Source organism: Anopheles stephensi, chromosome 3, assembly GCF_013141755.1.
Source record: "Anopheles stephensi strain Indian chromosome 3, UCI_ANSTEP_V1.0, whole genome shotgun sequence".
Classification (NCBI taxonomy): domain Eukaryota; kingdom Metazoa; phylum Arthropoda; class Insecta; order Diptera; family Culicidae; genus Anopheles; species Anopheles stephensi.
The window spans coordinates 71709316-71722210 of NC_050203.1; the positions used below are offsets into that span (position 1 = coordinate 71709316).

The 12895-nt window shown below is 52.2% G+C and overlaps 1 protein-coding gene across 14 annotated transcripts in view; it reads left to right on the forward strand.

The window, feature by feature from the left end:
• LOC118513467 overlaps positions 1–12895 on the forward strand; it is a 63066-nt gene that overhangs the window by 24705 nt on the left and 25466 nt on the right. For 11 of the 14 annotated variants that reach the window (XM_036059255.1, XM_036059256.1, XM_036059243.1 and 8 more), the window contains exons 2-4: positions 5328–6298; positions 6362–6700; positions 6777–12855. In XM_036059255.1, the coding sequence (XP_035915148.1) occupies positions 6297–6298; positions 6362–6700; positions 6777–12855 (6420 nt within the window). In that variant the 5' untranslated portion in view covers positions 5328–6296. Of the gene's footprint in view, positions 1–5089; positions 5176–5327; positions 6299–6361; positions 6701–6776; positions 12856–12895 lie in introns of all 14 variants that reach the window. The other 3 variants (XM_036059244.1, XM_036059252.1, XM_036059245.1) reach the window with 2 other exon arrangements.

A 12895-nucleotide genomic window follows, 5' to 3' on the forward strand; every position in this document is an offset into this window, starting at 1 on the left:
CGCCGCTAATGCTCTCTCTGGTGCTGCTGCTAGTGGTGTAGTGGCAGGGGGAACGCGGTCGTTTTTTTTTTTCTTCCCTTGTTGGCCTTACCCCGGGTTGTTATACAAAGGTAACCCGAACATCTCTCGCGGGGTGCGTTTAGAGATGGAGATTTGGTGAAGCAAAAGTTCACCGCGCTCACCTAACTGGATGCGAAAAGGACGGGAGAGCAAATGGGATAGAAGCGATGGCTTCCTTCGGAAAGCATAGGCGCCTAAACGTGCTTAGTTCGCTTTTTTTTTTGTTCTTCGTTATGTCTTGGCCCTTGCTCTCTCTCTCTCTCTCTCTCTCTCTCCCGCTCTCATTCGCTTTTCGGACGGTTGGTCCGCTGCTAATGCTATGCTCCGGTTTGCTGAAAGAACGGAGGCGCATAGGCATCCCCGCTGACGTACATAGACCGGTGGACGGAAAGTTCATCTCCCTTTGACAATTATACGATACACACCAAGCCCCGGGTCTCTCGAACTGCTTCACGCTGCAAGACGGCGTCATCTCACAAACACCATCCAACCGATCGATTCGCAATCAGGTACAATGGAAACTATTATAACGGGGGGTTGTTTCACAAGACGCGTTGTTGTGACCTAAATGAGGACTCATTTCATCTAATTGAAACGATTGAATGTTTAACGTTGTTTGCCTTCAACTATGGATGATATCATCTGTGTACGTGCATCCGAAAGGCATTAGGAGATAGACCACTCCTAGGTCTCTAAGCCACGGCGTACCGATTTAGGTGGAAGAAGAATTTCAATTTTCGCGCTTCTTAAATTATGAATTGAAATAATGAAATCAACGCTACCACGAAGCCTACAGAAGAATACCGATTTGGATTTGTAATGCCACACTCACTCACACGCTGCTTCCTGCGTGCCGAATGACAGATGGCAGTGCGCAGTGGACGCCACAAACACACCACAGACAGAGCATAAACAGCATAATACGAAACTATGATGTGGTTCGGGATTCAAACATGATGATGGCGTGGTTCGATTCATCGCATTCGAGTTCGACACATGGAACCTGCTAATTGGATGAATTAGCTCTCCCGAAAATGAATCGAATAGAATTAATAATGCCCTTCTGCGAAGCAATGAATCCGTATCCTTAGCTGCTCTCGGCTCTCCTCATGAAGCCGTGGCTGGCATGTAATTATCAAATATGGCGGACGAAGACTTGGAGAAAAGGTTTTCCGGATTTCGTCGGAGTAAAAACCCTTTCTGGAATTTACTTGTGAATGGAAAGGCATGTGTCTCGTCCGTTGTTGTCATTAAGCCATGTTATGAAATCTCATGCGCGCTCTCCACAATCAGAGAAAAGTTGACGGCCCGCGCGTCCGGCCCTTGGGACACTTTCTTTCCCAAACACACACACAGCGAAGAGACACACCTCATCTTGTCTTGTTCTCATCTTCGTAATATTCAGATTAGGAGTCCGATTCGGTCGCTCTTGTTTTTTTTCTACACTCCCTTTCTTGCTTGAGTCTTGAGGCCGAAAATCTTCTTTCGCGCTAAACGCATGTACTCTTTTCTCGAGTCCCAACCAACCAAACCGATCCCCCCGAGTGTTGTGCTGTCGGGTTCACCTTTGCAGCGTCCTATATTACTTCATTGCCCTCGCTAGCGTTGCTTTCCGTTGATATGCTTTTGCGATCGGTTGTGTGTATGCCCCCCCCCCCCGCAACACACTTGCTACTGAAAGACACGCCAGAAATACTTCTTCCATTCTTGATGCTTTCTTATTGAACAACAACTGCCTACAGCCACCACCACCACCATCACCCCTTCGACACACGGGGGGATAGAGACACTTCCTGGTTTCGATCTCTCTATTGGAGCAGCCGCCGCCGCGACTGTGGGGTAGGGTGTGGACGAGCGGGTGTTTGCGCGCGAACCACTTAAGGTAATTTTGCTTCAAATGCATCTTTCCTGTGTGCTAAGCATGTGTGTGAACGTTTGTTTTTTCTCTCTGTTCTACTGTTCCTCTAGAGTCAGGGAGGTGGTGAGTGAAGAGTGATCAGACAGGAAAACGGGGAAATAAAACTCTTGTTAGTGGGTATACATTTTTGTAACCGTCATTTTCTTAGTTTTACGAGCGACATTAAGATGAAGCAAATTTTTGCGACAAACTACAGCAAGTGTTTTACTTGTATTTTGACCGTTCTGACTATGAATATGAAAACTGTTTGAATAAGAGTGCTCTTATTCATTGCTAAACTGAGCTTAAGCAATGCTGTGGGAACAAAGGCTCTGATAATTATCACGTGGCACAACGAATCATCTTTCCAATATTTAAACGCATTGTGTAACACTCCGATGGCAAAACCACAGCTAACGATGGTCGGAAAAAATCGACACCACCACACGGCAGCGGCACATAAAATGTCCTTGAGAAGAAGCACAAACTGTGTCCGAGCATTGGTGGCACAGAAGTATATGTACGAATAAAAAAAGAAGAAGCAAAAGAACATTTATAACCAAAAAAGAAAAACGGTTCATTTAAATGCGTTTGTATTGGTGTTACGAAATGCACCGAGCGAGTGAGACCAGGACCGTAATGTTTCAACTACACGGCGTGCGTGTGTGTGTTTGAGAAGGGTGTGTTGGGTTCGATGAACAAAAAAAAAAAATCCCTCGTAGTTCCGAAAGCAGTAAAAAGGATTAGAAACAACCAGGAGGTGGAACACTAATGGCGAACTAGAGAAAAGAGTAAAGGCGAGCCACAGCACACAGTAGAAGCAGCGTGCAGGCAAGAGTTGGAATGATTAAATGAAACATTTTTTTTTTTTTCGTTGGATTATAACCGACCGTATGTTGTTGCCTTTGGCGGTTACTCTAAAAGGATGTGATGTCTGTGTGTGTGTGTGCGCGCGAATCCTCACCGATGGACAGAATCTGGTCGATAGTGTGTGGATCTCTCCTCCTCGCCGATATGGAACGGAAGTCATGTGTCAGACAAGCAGCAGAGTGTTGGGAATCGTGGCACACAGGTAGAGGACACCATCAAGGATAGAATAATGGAATGGAAGGTTAGGAGACGCCAAGACAGTGGATTAAAATCAACTGGATGTATTATTGCAATGAAAAACTCCTCGCAAACCCATTCTACCAAAATGGCGGATCTTTGTAAACGCGCGCGTCATTCGGCGTCAGATTTTTGTGAACAACAGTTGCGGTTCTGTGTATAGATAAAAGACACATATGAGCTAGACATTTCACACAGACGCTAACATTAGATTCTCAATACCGATAACACCCTGCTTTGCCAAATTAGCATTAAATTAAACGTTTCCTGTGTATACGGTGACGCCGGCCATGTTTTTGATTGTGGCGAACCGATTGAAAATTATGCACCACTAACACTGCTTTACACGGGGGGGAGCACACATTATAGAACTCATCGAATGCTACGGGGCGCACCAGGTCCATGTTCATAAATTAATTCTAAAACACAACGCTCTTCGATTGGTGTGCTTGGTCGTGGTGTGTGTGTGTGTGCTTGTTCCAAAAACCAGAGACAGCGAAAGTGAACAATGCACAGCATCTTCTTATGAGGTTCGAGAAAGGTAGAGGTTCAAAGAGAGAGAGAGAGATATGTGGTGGGCAATTAGAATTTGAAGCAAGGTGGAAAGGTCGTGTGGTGTGTTCGACTCGCGCCGTCCCAAATCGACGGATTCTGAACGGGGGATGCTGTACGCTCTATGTGCTAAAAATATCCATAAGCGTATAGCTTTTCCCATTTAGCGTTCGTTACATGCAAACTTTAATAAACGGAACTTGCTGTTGTTTTGCCCATCATCTCTCTCTCTCCTGCACTCGGTGTTACAGGCAATAGAGAAATACGTCAAAAAACCTACCTATCCTAACTCTACCTCGCAGCATATTATGTGGGTGTGGGGTATCGAGCAGCAGCAGCAGGGTATTAAATTTAGCCGTGTGTGTACCGCATGTGGGTACACGAAATCCCATTTTGTATCGAAACTGTCACTACCGCAGACAAAAAATCAATAATCGTGGACGGCGCAACTCGTTTCTTCCTTCCCGCAGCGAAGTACCGATATTATTACAAGTGGTCAGAAGAACTGTCTACTGCAAGTGGGAAGTCTTGTTGATGGATAGAATGAGAATAAGAGTTGCTCGGTTGATGATTCTACCTTCGCCAATAAAATGTATAATACCCAAAGTCCAAAGTCCGAGTCGATTCGGCGTTCCAGTAGCTACTTACACCCTCAAGCCCTCAAGATGCATCATTGCAATTGCAGAAAGGAAATAATTCCACGAGATATCTCTCGCTTTTCTCTCTACTCGTGGTGGGCCAGCAGCATGGTGGTACAAATATTTTGGGAGTCTTGCATAAACCACTGTTCAGGAGAGAATTCGTAAGGACAGACGGATTGCAGTCACCCGTCATATTTCGGTTTCTATTTAATGTATCAAACAGTCCAGCATATTTTTGTACATATTGTATTTTTTATAATTGTATTTTTGCGTTGTCAAAATTGTATGGGAAAGGGAGAAGCATTACAGAACCACCAAGTCATTAGAGCACATCTACATAAGATAAAAAAAACCCGGTAATGAGGATTTCATTAAGAAGCATCTAATGCTGCGGCAGCTTCACTTTCGCCATTGCATTTACCATCGTAAAACGAAAAGGTGCAGTCTCACTCTACATTCACCATTAAACCATGCTCGTTTTGGGATAGCACAAAGAAGTGTATATATTTGCTCGCATCCTTTGCCAAGATTGCCCACTGGGAATCTCTTCTTCGTTATGTGATTCTTACTCTGGTGTGGCTGCGTTGTGGTTTTAGTATATTGGGGTCTGCTAACCAAACGTAAGGAAGAGTCATTTGTCTATGTGTGGGTTATTTAAAAAATGATGCTTTCTCTGCCATAAGTGCAACATCTTAAGCATTTTCGTCTGTAAGGATGGTATGTGAAATGAGATTAGTAGGGGAGCTCAGTAGTACCTTTCGCTTGCCTTTTCTATTGGGCATGAACCAGTTTAACTAAACTAAGACCATTTTTCTCTTTTCTTTTTTTGCAGATTTCCAAAATTATGCGTGTTGTGTGGTGCTCCAAAAATGGTTGACAAGCGTGTGGCGCAAGAGACTCTGCAAACAACAAGTGGTGGTGCCCAAAACAATTGCCGGACATTTTATTTGTAAAGAGAGCGAACGAAACGAATTTTGATCGGTTCTTTGCATTTAAAATGATGTATAGTTTAATTATTATTCTTGATTTTTTTTTTTATTTGTGTGTCTAATGTCTTTCTTTGTCTCCAGAAAAGGAAACACCGTGAACACAGATGAAGAACCGAACAGCAGCGGGCGGACACTAGTGAACCGAACTCCGGACAGAAAAAAAGTAGCATTTTAATGTAAAAAAGCAAAAGAAAAGAGAAACAATTGCTAAGCAAACGTATAAACAGAGAAGGAATTTGCTTTTCGTTCCGTTTGGTTTTGTTTTCGTCCGACTGAAGGAAGACAGTAAGAAAAGGGAGGAGAGCAAACACGAAAACGAGTAGTGTGTGGTACTTGTAGTAGAAAGCAGCCGTTTTTTGTGATTTGCTAGCTTTTTACATACACACACACACACACACACAAGAATACATCAACTCGTCTTTTCCACCGTGTACCGTATAAGTAGTAATAAAAGTTAAAAAGCAGAAACGAGCTCTCCCCTCCCCCACAGTTTAAAACGCTTGTGGCGGCCTCTCACAAAGTGCGCGAAAAGCGCAGAAGAAAAACGGAAACACACGCACACACGTAAACACTTCCATCGTACAACAGCACTGCGCCTGGCCCTTCTGCATCGGAAGGCCGGTTTTGCTCTGCCACACGACCTACTCCCAGGCCACCCCCCCCCTCCCGCGTACGAGCAAATATCCTTTCCTCATGAAGAACGTACAGAGCGACAACGGCACGACGACGAGCGCGCTATCCGGGGACGCAAGTGGCAGCACCGAAACGGACAAGCAAACACGACTGATAAGCAAACGCTAAAGCAACGCACCCGATTGAGTGTGTGTGTGAGTGTGTGTGCGCGTATGTGTGCGTGTGTGTGTTTGTGTGTGTATAGTTAGTAGGATAAGGGCGCCTCATAGCTCCTCTCACGTATGACGAAACAAGCACGGCTGTGTGGGGATACATATATGACCAGTAGTAGCAGCAGCAGCAGCAGCAGTAGTACGTGTAATCATACAACGATAGAGCCAAGGGTCCACCGATCTATTTTTTATACACGAATTTAAAATGTAAGTATACTGATCGTGCTGGAGAGTGGAGCCTGTATTAACATGCCTTTATTCTTATCGCAGGGATGCCTACTATCGATACGATCCGACTGCCCCTCGGGGGATGGGCCCACCAGGTAGCAATGCCGGTGGACCGTACGCGCGGCATCGGGCCCCACACCCAATGCAGCAGCAGCAACCGCCGCCGCAGTCGCAGTATCCTTCCTACCACCAGCCGGCCGGCACGGATTCGATGTACTCGATGCCGGACCACAGTGCCGCCGGTATGGCCGGAATGGGTGATGTGGTGTGGGGTGCGCAGCCTCCACCGCCACCGCAAGCCAATCCGTACGCGTCCCCGATGGGGTACGGTCTCCCACAAGGACCACCCCAAGGACCAACGCAGCGCCAAACGCCTACCGGGTAATTATGGCTTTTTCAAATCCATTGAGAATGCTCTCTTGCTAACGCCTTTTTTTTTTCTTGTCACTTGCAACAGATACCGGCAGCACATGGGAGGATATCCGCAACAGGATCCGCAAAAGCTGCAATATCCCACGCAGCAATCGATGATGGGCGGCATGATGCCACCTCAGCAAGGCTATGGCTCCTTGAGTCAGCCCCAGCAGCAGCAGCAGCAGCAGCAACAACAGCAACAACAACCTCCCCAGCAACAGCAACCCCAGCAGCAGCAGCAGCAGGCTCAGCAGCGTGTATCGCAACACTATCCTCAGCCGGGCCACTCCATGTACCCGGGTGCACCGTCCGCGGCACAGTCCGCGTACGGTGCGTACGGTCCGGCTGCCGCGGCCATGCAGCAGCATGCGGCGCGATCCGCGCAACACGTTTACAATCAGCATCAGCTGGATCCGAGCGGCGGCTACGGGCAGCATCTCGGTGGTCAGGTACCCACAAGCCTGCATCAACTCGGTGCGCCCCAGCAGCAGCCGCCCGGTGGTGGTGGAGTCGTACCGGGAGGACTAGCTCCGACGCATCCGTCGCAGCAACCCTCCCATCTGCCTCCCCAATCCCAGCAGCAGCAGCAGCAGCAGCAACAGCAGCTGCACCAAGCCCACAACAATCAACAGCAACATCCGGGGCTGTCGAGTCTGGGAGGAGGCCCACAATCTGCACAGCAGCAGCAGGGACAGCATCCCGGTATGGTGCACCCGGGTGCGCAACAGCCTAACGCGCCCGGTGCCGGATTGCACGGGCTTGGTGGACCACTCGGCGTACCGCAACAACAGCAGCATCCGATGACGCACGGTTCCGGCATGCCGGGTGTACCCGGTGGGGGTGGAGGTGGTGGCGGCGCTGGTGGACCGGGTGGTGGTGGATACGGTGCGAGTGCACCGCAGCAACAATCGTACCTGCCGAACGCTGCATCGAAGCAACAGCCCACCCAGCACGGTGGAAGCCCCCAGTATCGGGCACCCTTCCCCCAGCTCTCCCCCCAGATGTCACCCCGTCCACCGCAAATGTCGCCCCACACGCAGATGTCACCGCGTCCGGTAATGTCGCCGGCAAAGCCACCGGGACCGCCGGTTGTCACGTCGCAATCGCCCCAAGCGACGATAACGTCCACACATTCGCCCCATCTGGGTGCGGGGATAGTGGCCGGTAGCGGTGGTATGCAGAGTCCTCGACCGCAGACCGGCACGAAGCTAACCGCGTCCAGCTCGGGCGGTAGCGTCGTAAGCGGTCCTGGGGCAGGTGTCAACACGACGCTGCAAGCGCTGGAGCAGATGGTTATGCCACCGTCCGGTGCGACCGGTATGGAGTACGCGCAGGCAGCAGCGGCGGCAGCAGCGGCAGCAGCAGCAGCGGCAGCCGCTGGTTATCGCGGTGGTCCACCGACCCATCAACAGCAGCAGCAGCAGCAGATGGGTGCGAACAATCCACTGTCCCCGCTGGGACCTCGGCTACCGATGTCTCCCCAGCATCAGCACCAACACCAGCAGCAACATCAGCAGTGGCCACCAATGGCAGCCGTTCAGCAGCAGCAGCAGCAGCGTCCTGGTAGTGGTGGCATTAATGGAAGTGCACATCACGGTATGGCAGGGCCAATTGCACCGCCCGGTAGCCATATGCCGCCGATGCACGCACCCCATGCCCCGCACTTACATCCGGGCGCACACGGGCCGCCACCATCGCACGCGCAGCAGATCAGTCAGCTGAATGACATTTCCAGCCTAATTCCACCCGTGTCGCAAACCAGCATGCCTGTGATACCGCCGCCCTCGGCAACCGGTCCACCAGGGCCCCAGGCTTACGGCAGTTTAGACGATAAAGGGCAGCATGGCGTTGTTGGCGGTGTCGATGTGGCTACCTCGGTCGCAAACGTTCAGCAGCAACAGCAACCTGTACATAGTCTACACCAACCACACCTTTCGCAACCTACCGGAGCGCAACCACCTCAACAGCCACCCCAAATGTCCGCCATGCAGCAGCAAATGCAACAGCAGCAGCAGCAGCAGATGCTAACGCAGCTGCAACCGGGATCACACCTTCCGCCACCATCTTCGGCCCAACATCATGCTCCCGGTGGTGGTGGTCCGCAGCAGCACCAGCAGCAGCAACCTACGATGCATCACAGCACACTGGCAGCGATGCAACCGGCCACCGGACATAGCGGTGGAAGTCTGTCGCATTCGATCTCGCAGCAGCTTCACTCGCCGTCATTTAATGACGAGATGCTGATGTCGCCAAGCGGCCCAAATCAGCATTTGCAGAGCGTGAACAACAGTATGTCACAGCAGCAGCAACAATCTCAACAAATGCAGCAGCAACAGTCAAAGCAGCAGGCAAATCAGCAGCAGCAAGGTGGTGCTGGTGGTTCATCGCTGAACGATCTACCCTCGATGCAACATGCGCATTCTCACCAACAACAACATGCACATCCGCATCAGCAGGGAGTGGTTGAGCTGCCACCGATATCTTCGATTACGGATCAGCAACAGCAGCAGCACCATATGCAGCACCATCATCATTTACACCACCACCATCAGCATCAGCAGCAACAGCAGCAACAACAGCAGCAGCAGCATCAGCAACAACAACAGCATCACCAGCACCATCATCATCAGCAACAGCAGCACCAGTCTCAGGCGCAACACCATCAGCAGTCAGCCGGGATGGTGGATCCCGTTGCAGAACAGCAACAGCATCATCATCACCAACAGCAGCAGCAGCAACAACAACAACAACAGTCTCAGCAGCAGCAACAACAGCAGATGCAACATCACCATCAACAGCAGCAGCAGCAACAGCAGCAACAACAACAACACCACCAGCAGCAGGTGTCTGTTCCTCCATCATCCGATTTCAGCTTAATCGATAGCTTAGCGTCGAGCAATGCGAACGAAGCGCCCTCTAGCTTGGGACCTTCCATGATGGGCAATACCGGTGGTGCTGCTTCGTCGGTGTACTCGCACGATACTACGCTTACACCCCTGGTGCCGAGTGGTGCCGAAGTGGCCGATGCCCGTCAGCAGCAGCAACAGCAATCCCATCAACAACATCAGCAACATTCGCTTTCGGCCGAGCAGGCTACGACCGGCAGTAGCAGTAGTAATGAAGAATCTCGCGACAGTATCGTGCCTGCGCCGGCCGAATCGAACACGGACGAGTCGAAATCGTCCAACTCGAACTCGCTCATGTCCGGCACAGACTTTGAGGCGCTGCATCACCATCAGCAGCAGCAGCAAAACTCCGGCACGGCAGGGATGCTTGGTCTCGGTCAGGACAATCTGCAATCAGGTGGTGGTGGTGTGTTGGATGACTCGTTGAAGGATTCGTCCGCCGGCATGGGAGACGGTGGTTCGTCGTTGTTGGATTCGGCGAAGCAGGCGGGCGAGGAAACGCTTGGTGGATATCATTCGGATGGAAGTATGCTGCAACCGAGTGGAAACACGGACACGTCTGCGATGGATCAGCAGCAACTGTTGCTGGACTCGGTGGCGTCCGATGTGGTAGCGCCGGCTGGACTGACGGACCTACAGGCGCCTGAAGTGACGACCGCAACCAAGAGTCCCAATGAGCCGCTTGTGCCGACATCCACCACAACGGCGGTGAGCGACAGTACGATATCGCCCGGTGGCGAACCAATCATCTCGACGAGCAGCAGCAGCAGCAGCACCGGCCTCATGGCTGGCGTTGGTGGACAACCAACGACCGTGACCGGTCCTTCGGCGGCGGCTACCTACGCGCAAGCGTTGAGTGGTCAGATGCCACAAACGATGGCCGGTTCGGCACCAGCACCTGGCTCGACAATGTACGGAATGCATCAAGTCGGTGGTACGATGATGCAGCAGCAGCAGCAGCAGCAGCAGCAGCAACAACAGCTGCCGGGAGTGCCACCAGCCACAGTCGGAGGTGACATGATGGTTCCACCACCACCGCCGCCCTATCAAACGCCACCAATGATGTCGCACAGCCAAGAACGGGCGGCAATCAAACAGCAGATGCAGGACATGTACAAGCTCCCGATGGCGGACAATCAAGAGAAGATGATGCGCCTGCAAGAGCGGCTGGCAATGTTGCAACAGCACGAAGCGGCAGACGGTTGCCAGGGTGTTGGCCCGCAGCCCTGTCTACTGATGCAACCGCCCCACCCGCTGTACCCTGTCGCACCGACGATGACGTCGGCCGCAGCAGCCGCTGCAGCAGCCATGATCGACAGTCCGCAGGTGACGAGCACGACGGGGCGTGGGCGCGGCCGAACACCGTCCAGCAAACCGCGTAAACCGCGTGCGAAGAAGGGTGACAAACAGGAGGCGGCAGCAGCCGGAGCAGCAACCGTCGTAGGTCAGACGGGGCTCATCACGTCCGGTGATGAGACTTCGCAATCGAACGTCGTTGCACCGATGTTCTCGACGGCAGCCGCCGCCACAGGCATCACAACACCGACACCAACCACGCTGCTACCCGTGTCGGAAGACTCCGTGACAGCGGGCACCGGACTGCCCGAGGTTAGTCCCGATGGCAGCAGTTTCCACGAGCTAATGTCGCTGGAGAGCAGCGGTGGTGGAATCGGTGGCACCGGTGGTGATCTGTCGCAGGACAATCTATCCTGCACCGGAGACCTGGACACGTCCACCGATGCCAGTGGTAAGAAAATCAAGAAACCGCGTAAACCGCGGGAACCCAAAAAACCGGCCAAGGGTGAGGGCGGGAAGGAATCGGCAACACCGAAGAAGGAAAGCAAAAAGAAAGAATCGAAGGAAAGCAAGAAGAAGAAGAAGAAGAGTGTGGCGTCGAGCGACGGTGACAATTCGCTGTCGATGGAGGATGAACTGCCGGACGGTGGGATTGCTGCTGAGCTGGAGCTTTCCAAATCCGGCACGAACACGAGCGAAACGGACGAAAACCAATCGTTGGCTTCGCTGATGAATGCACAAAACTCGAACGACGCTAATGCTGCTGCCCCGAGCAGTGCAGTAGTGACCGGCGAGAGTGGGGCGGACGAGGGCAAGGAATCGGTGACGGCGAGCAGCGTGGTCGTCGAGTCTACGGCAAGGGAAGACACTGATGCGACATCTTCGAATGTGGCTGTCGATGGGGAAGAAGGTGGAGAAGGAGAGAAGGATCACGAGAAGATGGCCACAAAGGACGAGGAACAGGAAGGAGGAGAAGACGGTGGTGAGGTTGATGGTGGAGCGGATCAGTCGTCGTCTAAGGGTGGAGCAATAACTACCACGACTGAAGCAACGGAGGGTGGTAGTGCTGTCCCGATGGAAGAAGTAACGGACTTTGATGATATCCCCGTATCGAAGATAAGCAAGAGCGAGCTCGCGAAGGAGGACGATCCGGAAAAGAAGGACACGCCCGATGAAAGTCTTGCCGCGGTCGAGCCGGAGGCGGAAACGCCGACCAAGAGCAAAAGCAAGAAGAGCAGTAAAAAAAGCAAAGAACCCGGCAGTTCCGAGGGTGGAAGCAGCAGCAGTAGGAATCGTAGCCGCCCGAGCGGCGGTGGTAGCTCCTCCTCGCGCCGCAGCGGTGGCAGCAAATCGGGCGGCGGTGGATCGAAGAGCCGATCGCGCCGCAGTCGCATGATCGTTACCGAGTCGGATGGTGAAGGGGATGATTTGCTAAGCACACCGCCACCATCGCCTCCACCGGACACGGAAGCGGACAGCTCGAAGCGCCGTTCGGCACGTAACACGCAGCGCAAAAAGTACGTCGACGATGTGATGTTACGCTTTTCCGACGATGAGTCCGGAATTATTTCGCCAACACCTCCTACCGGCAGCCGGAAGGATCGCCGGTCCGATGGTGGTTCGGACCGTAAGGAGGGTTTAGCTCCGACGGACGGATCGGTAGTGGGTGGTGCCGAAGCAGGCGGTGAAGCAGCCCCGGATGGTTCCGTGACAGGGGGAGCTAGTGGAGAAGCTGCTGGTAGTGCCGGTACAGCCGGCGGTGAGCTGGCGACGGATGAAAGCAAAGTGAGCACATCGGACACCGCGAAACTGGCACCGGGTGCGACGGCAGAGCTTGGTCCCGATGGTAAGCCATTAGACGATGCATCGAAACCTAATGCAAACTACGTGTACGTCAACACATCGGAGGAGGATTCGATGGTGAGTTGGTGTAGTGAGTGCTGCACCTGGAAGGATTTTC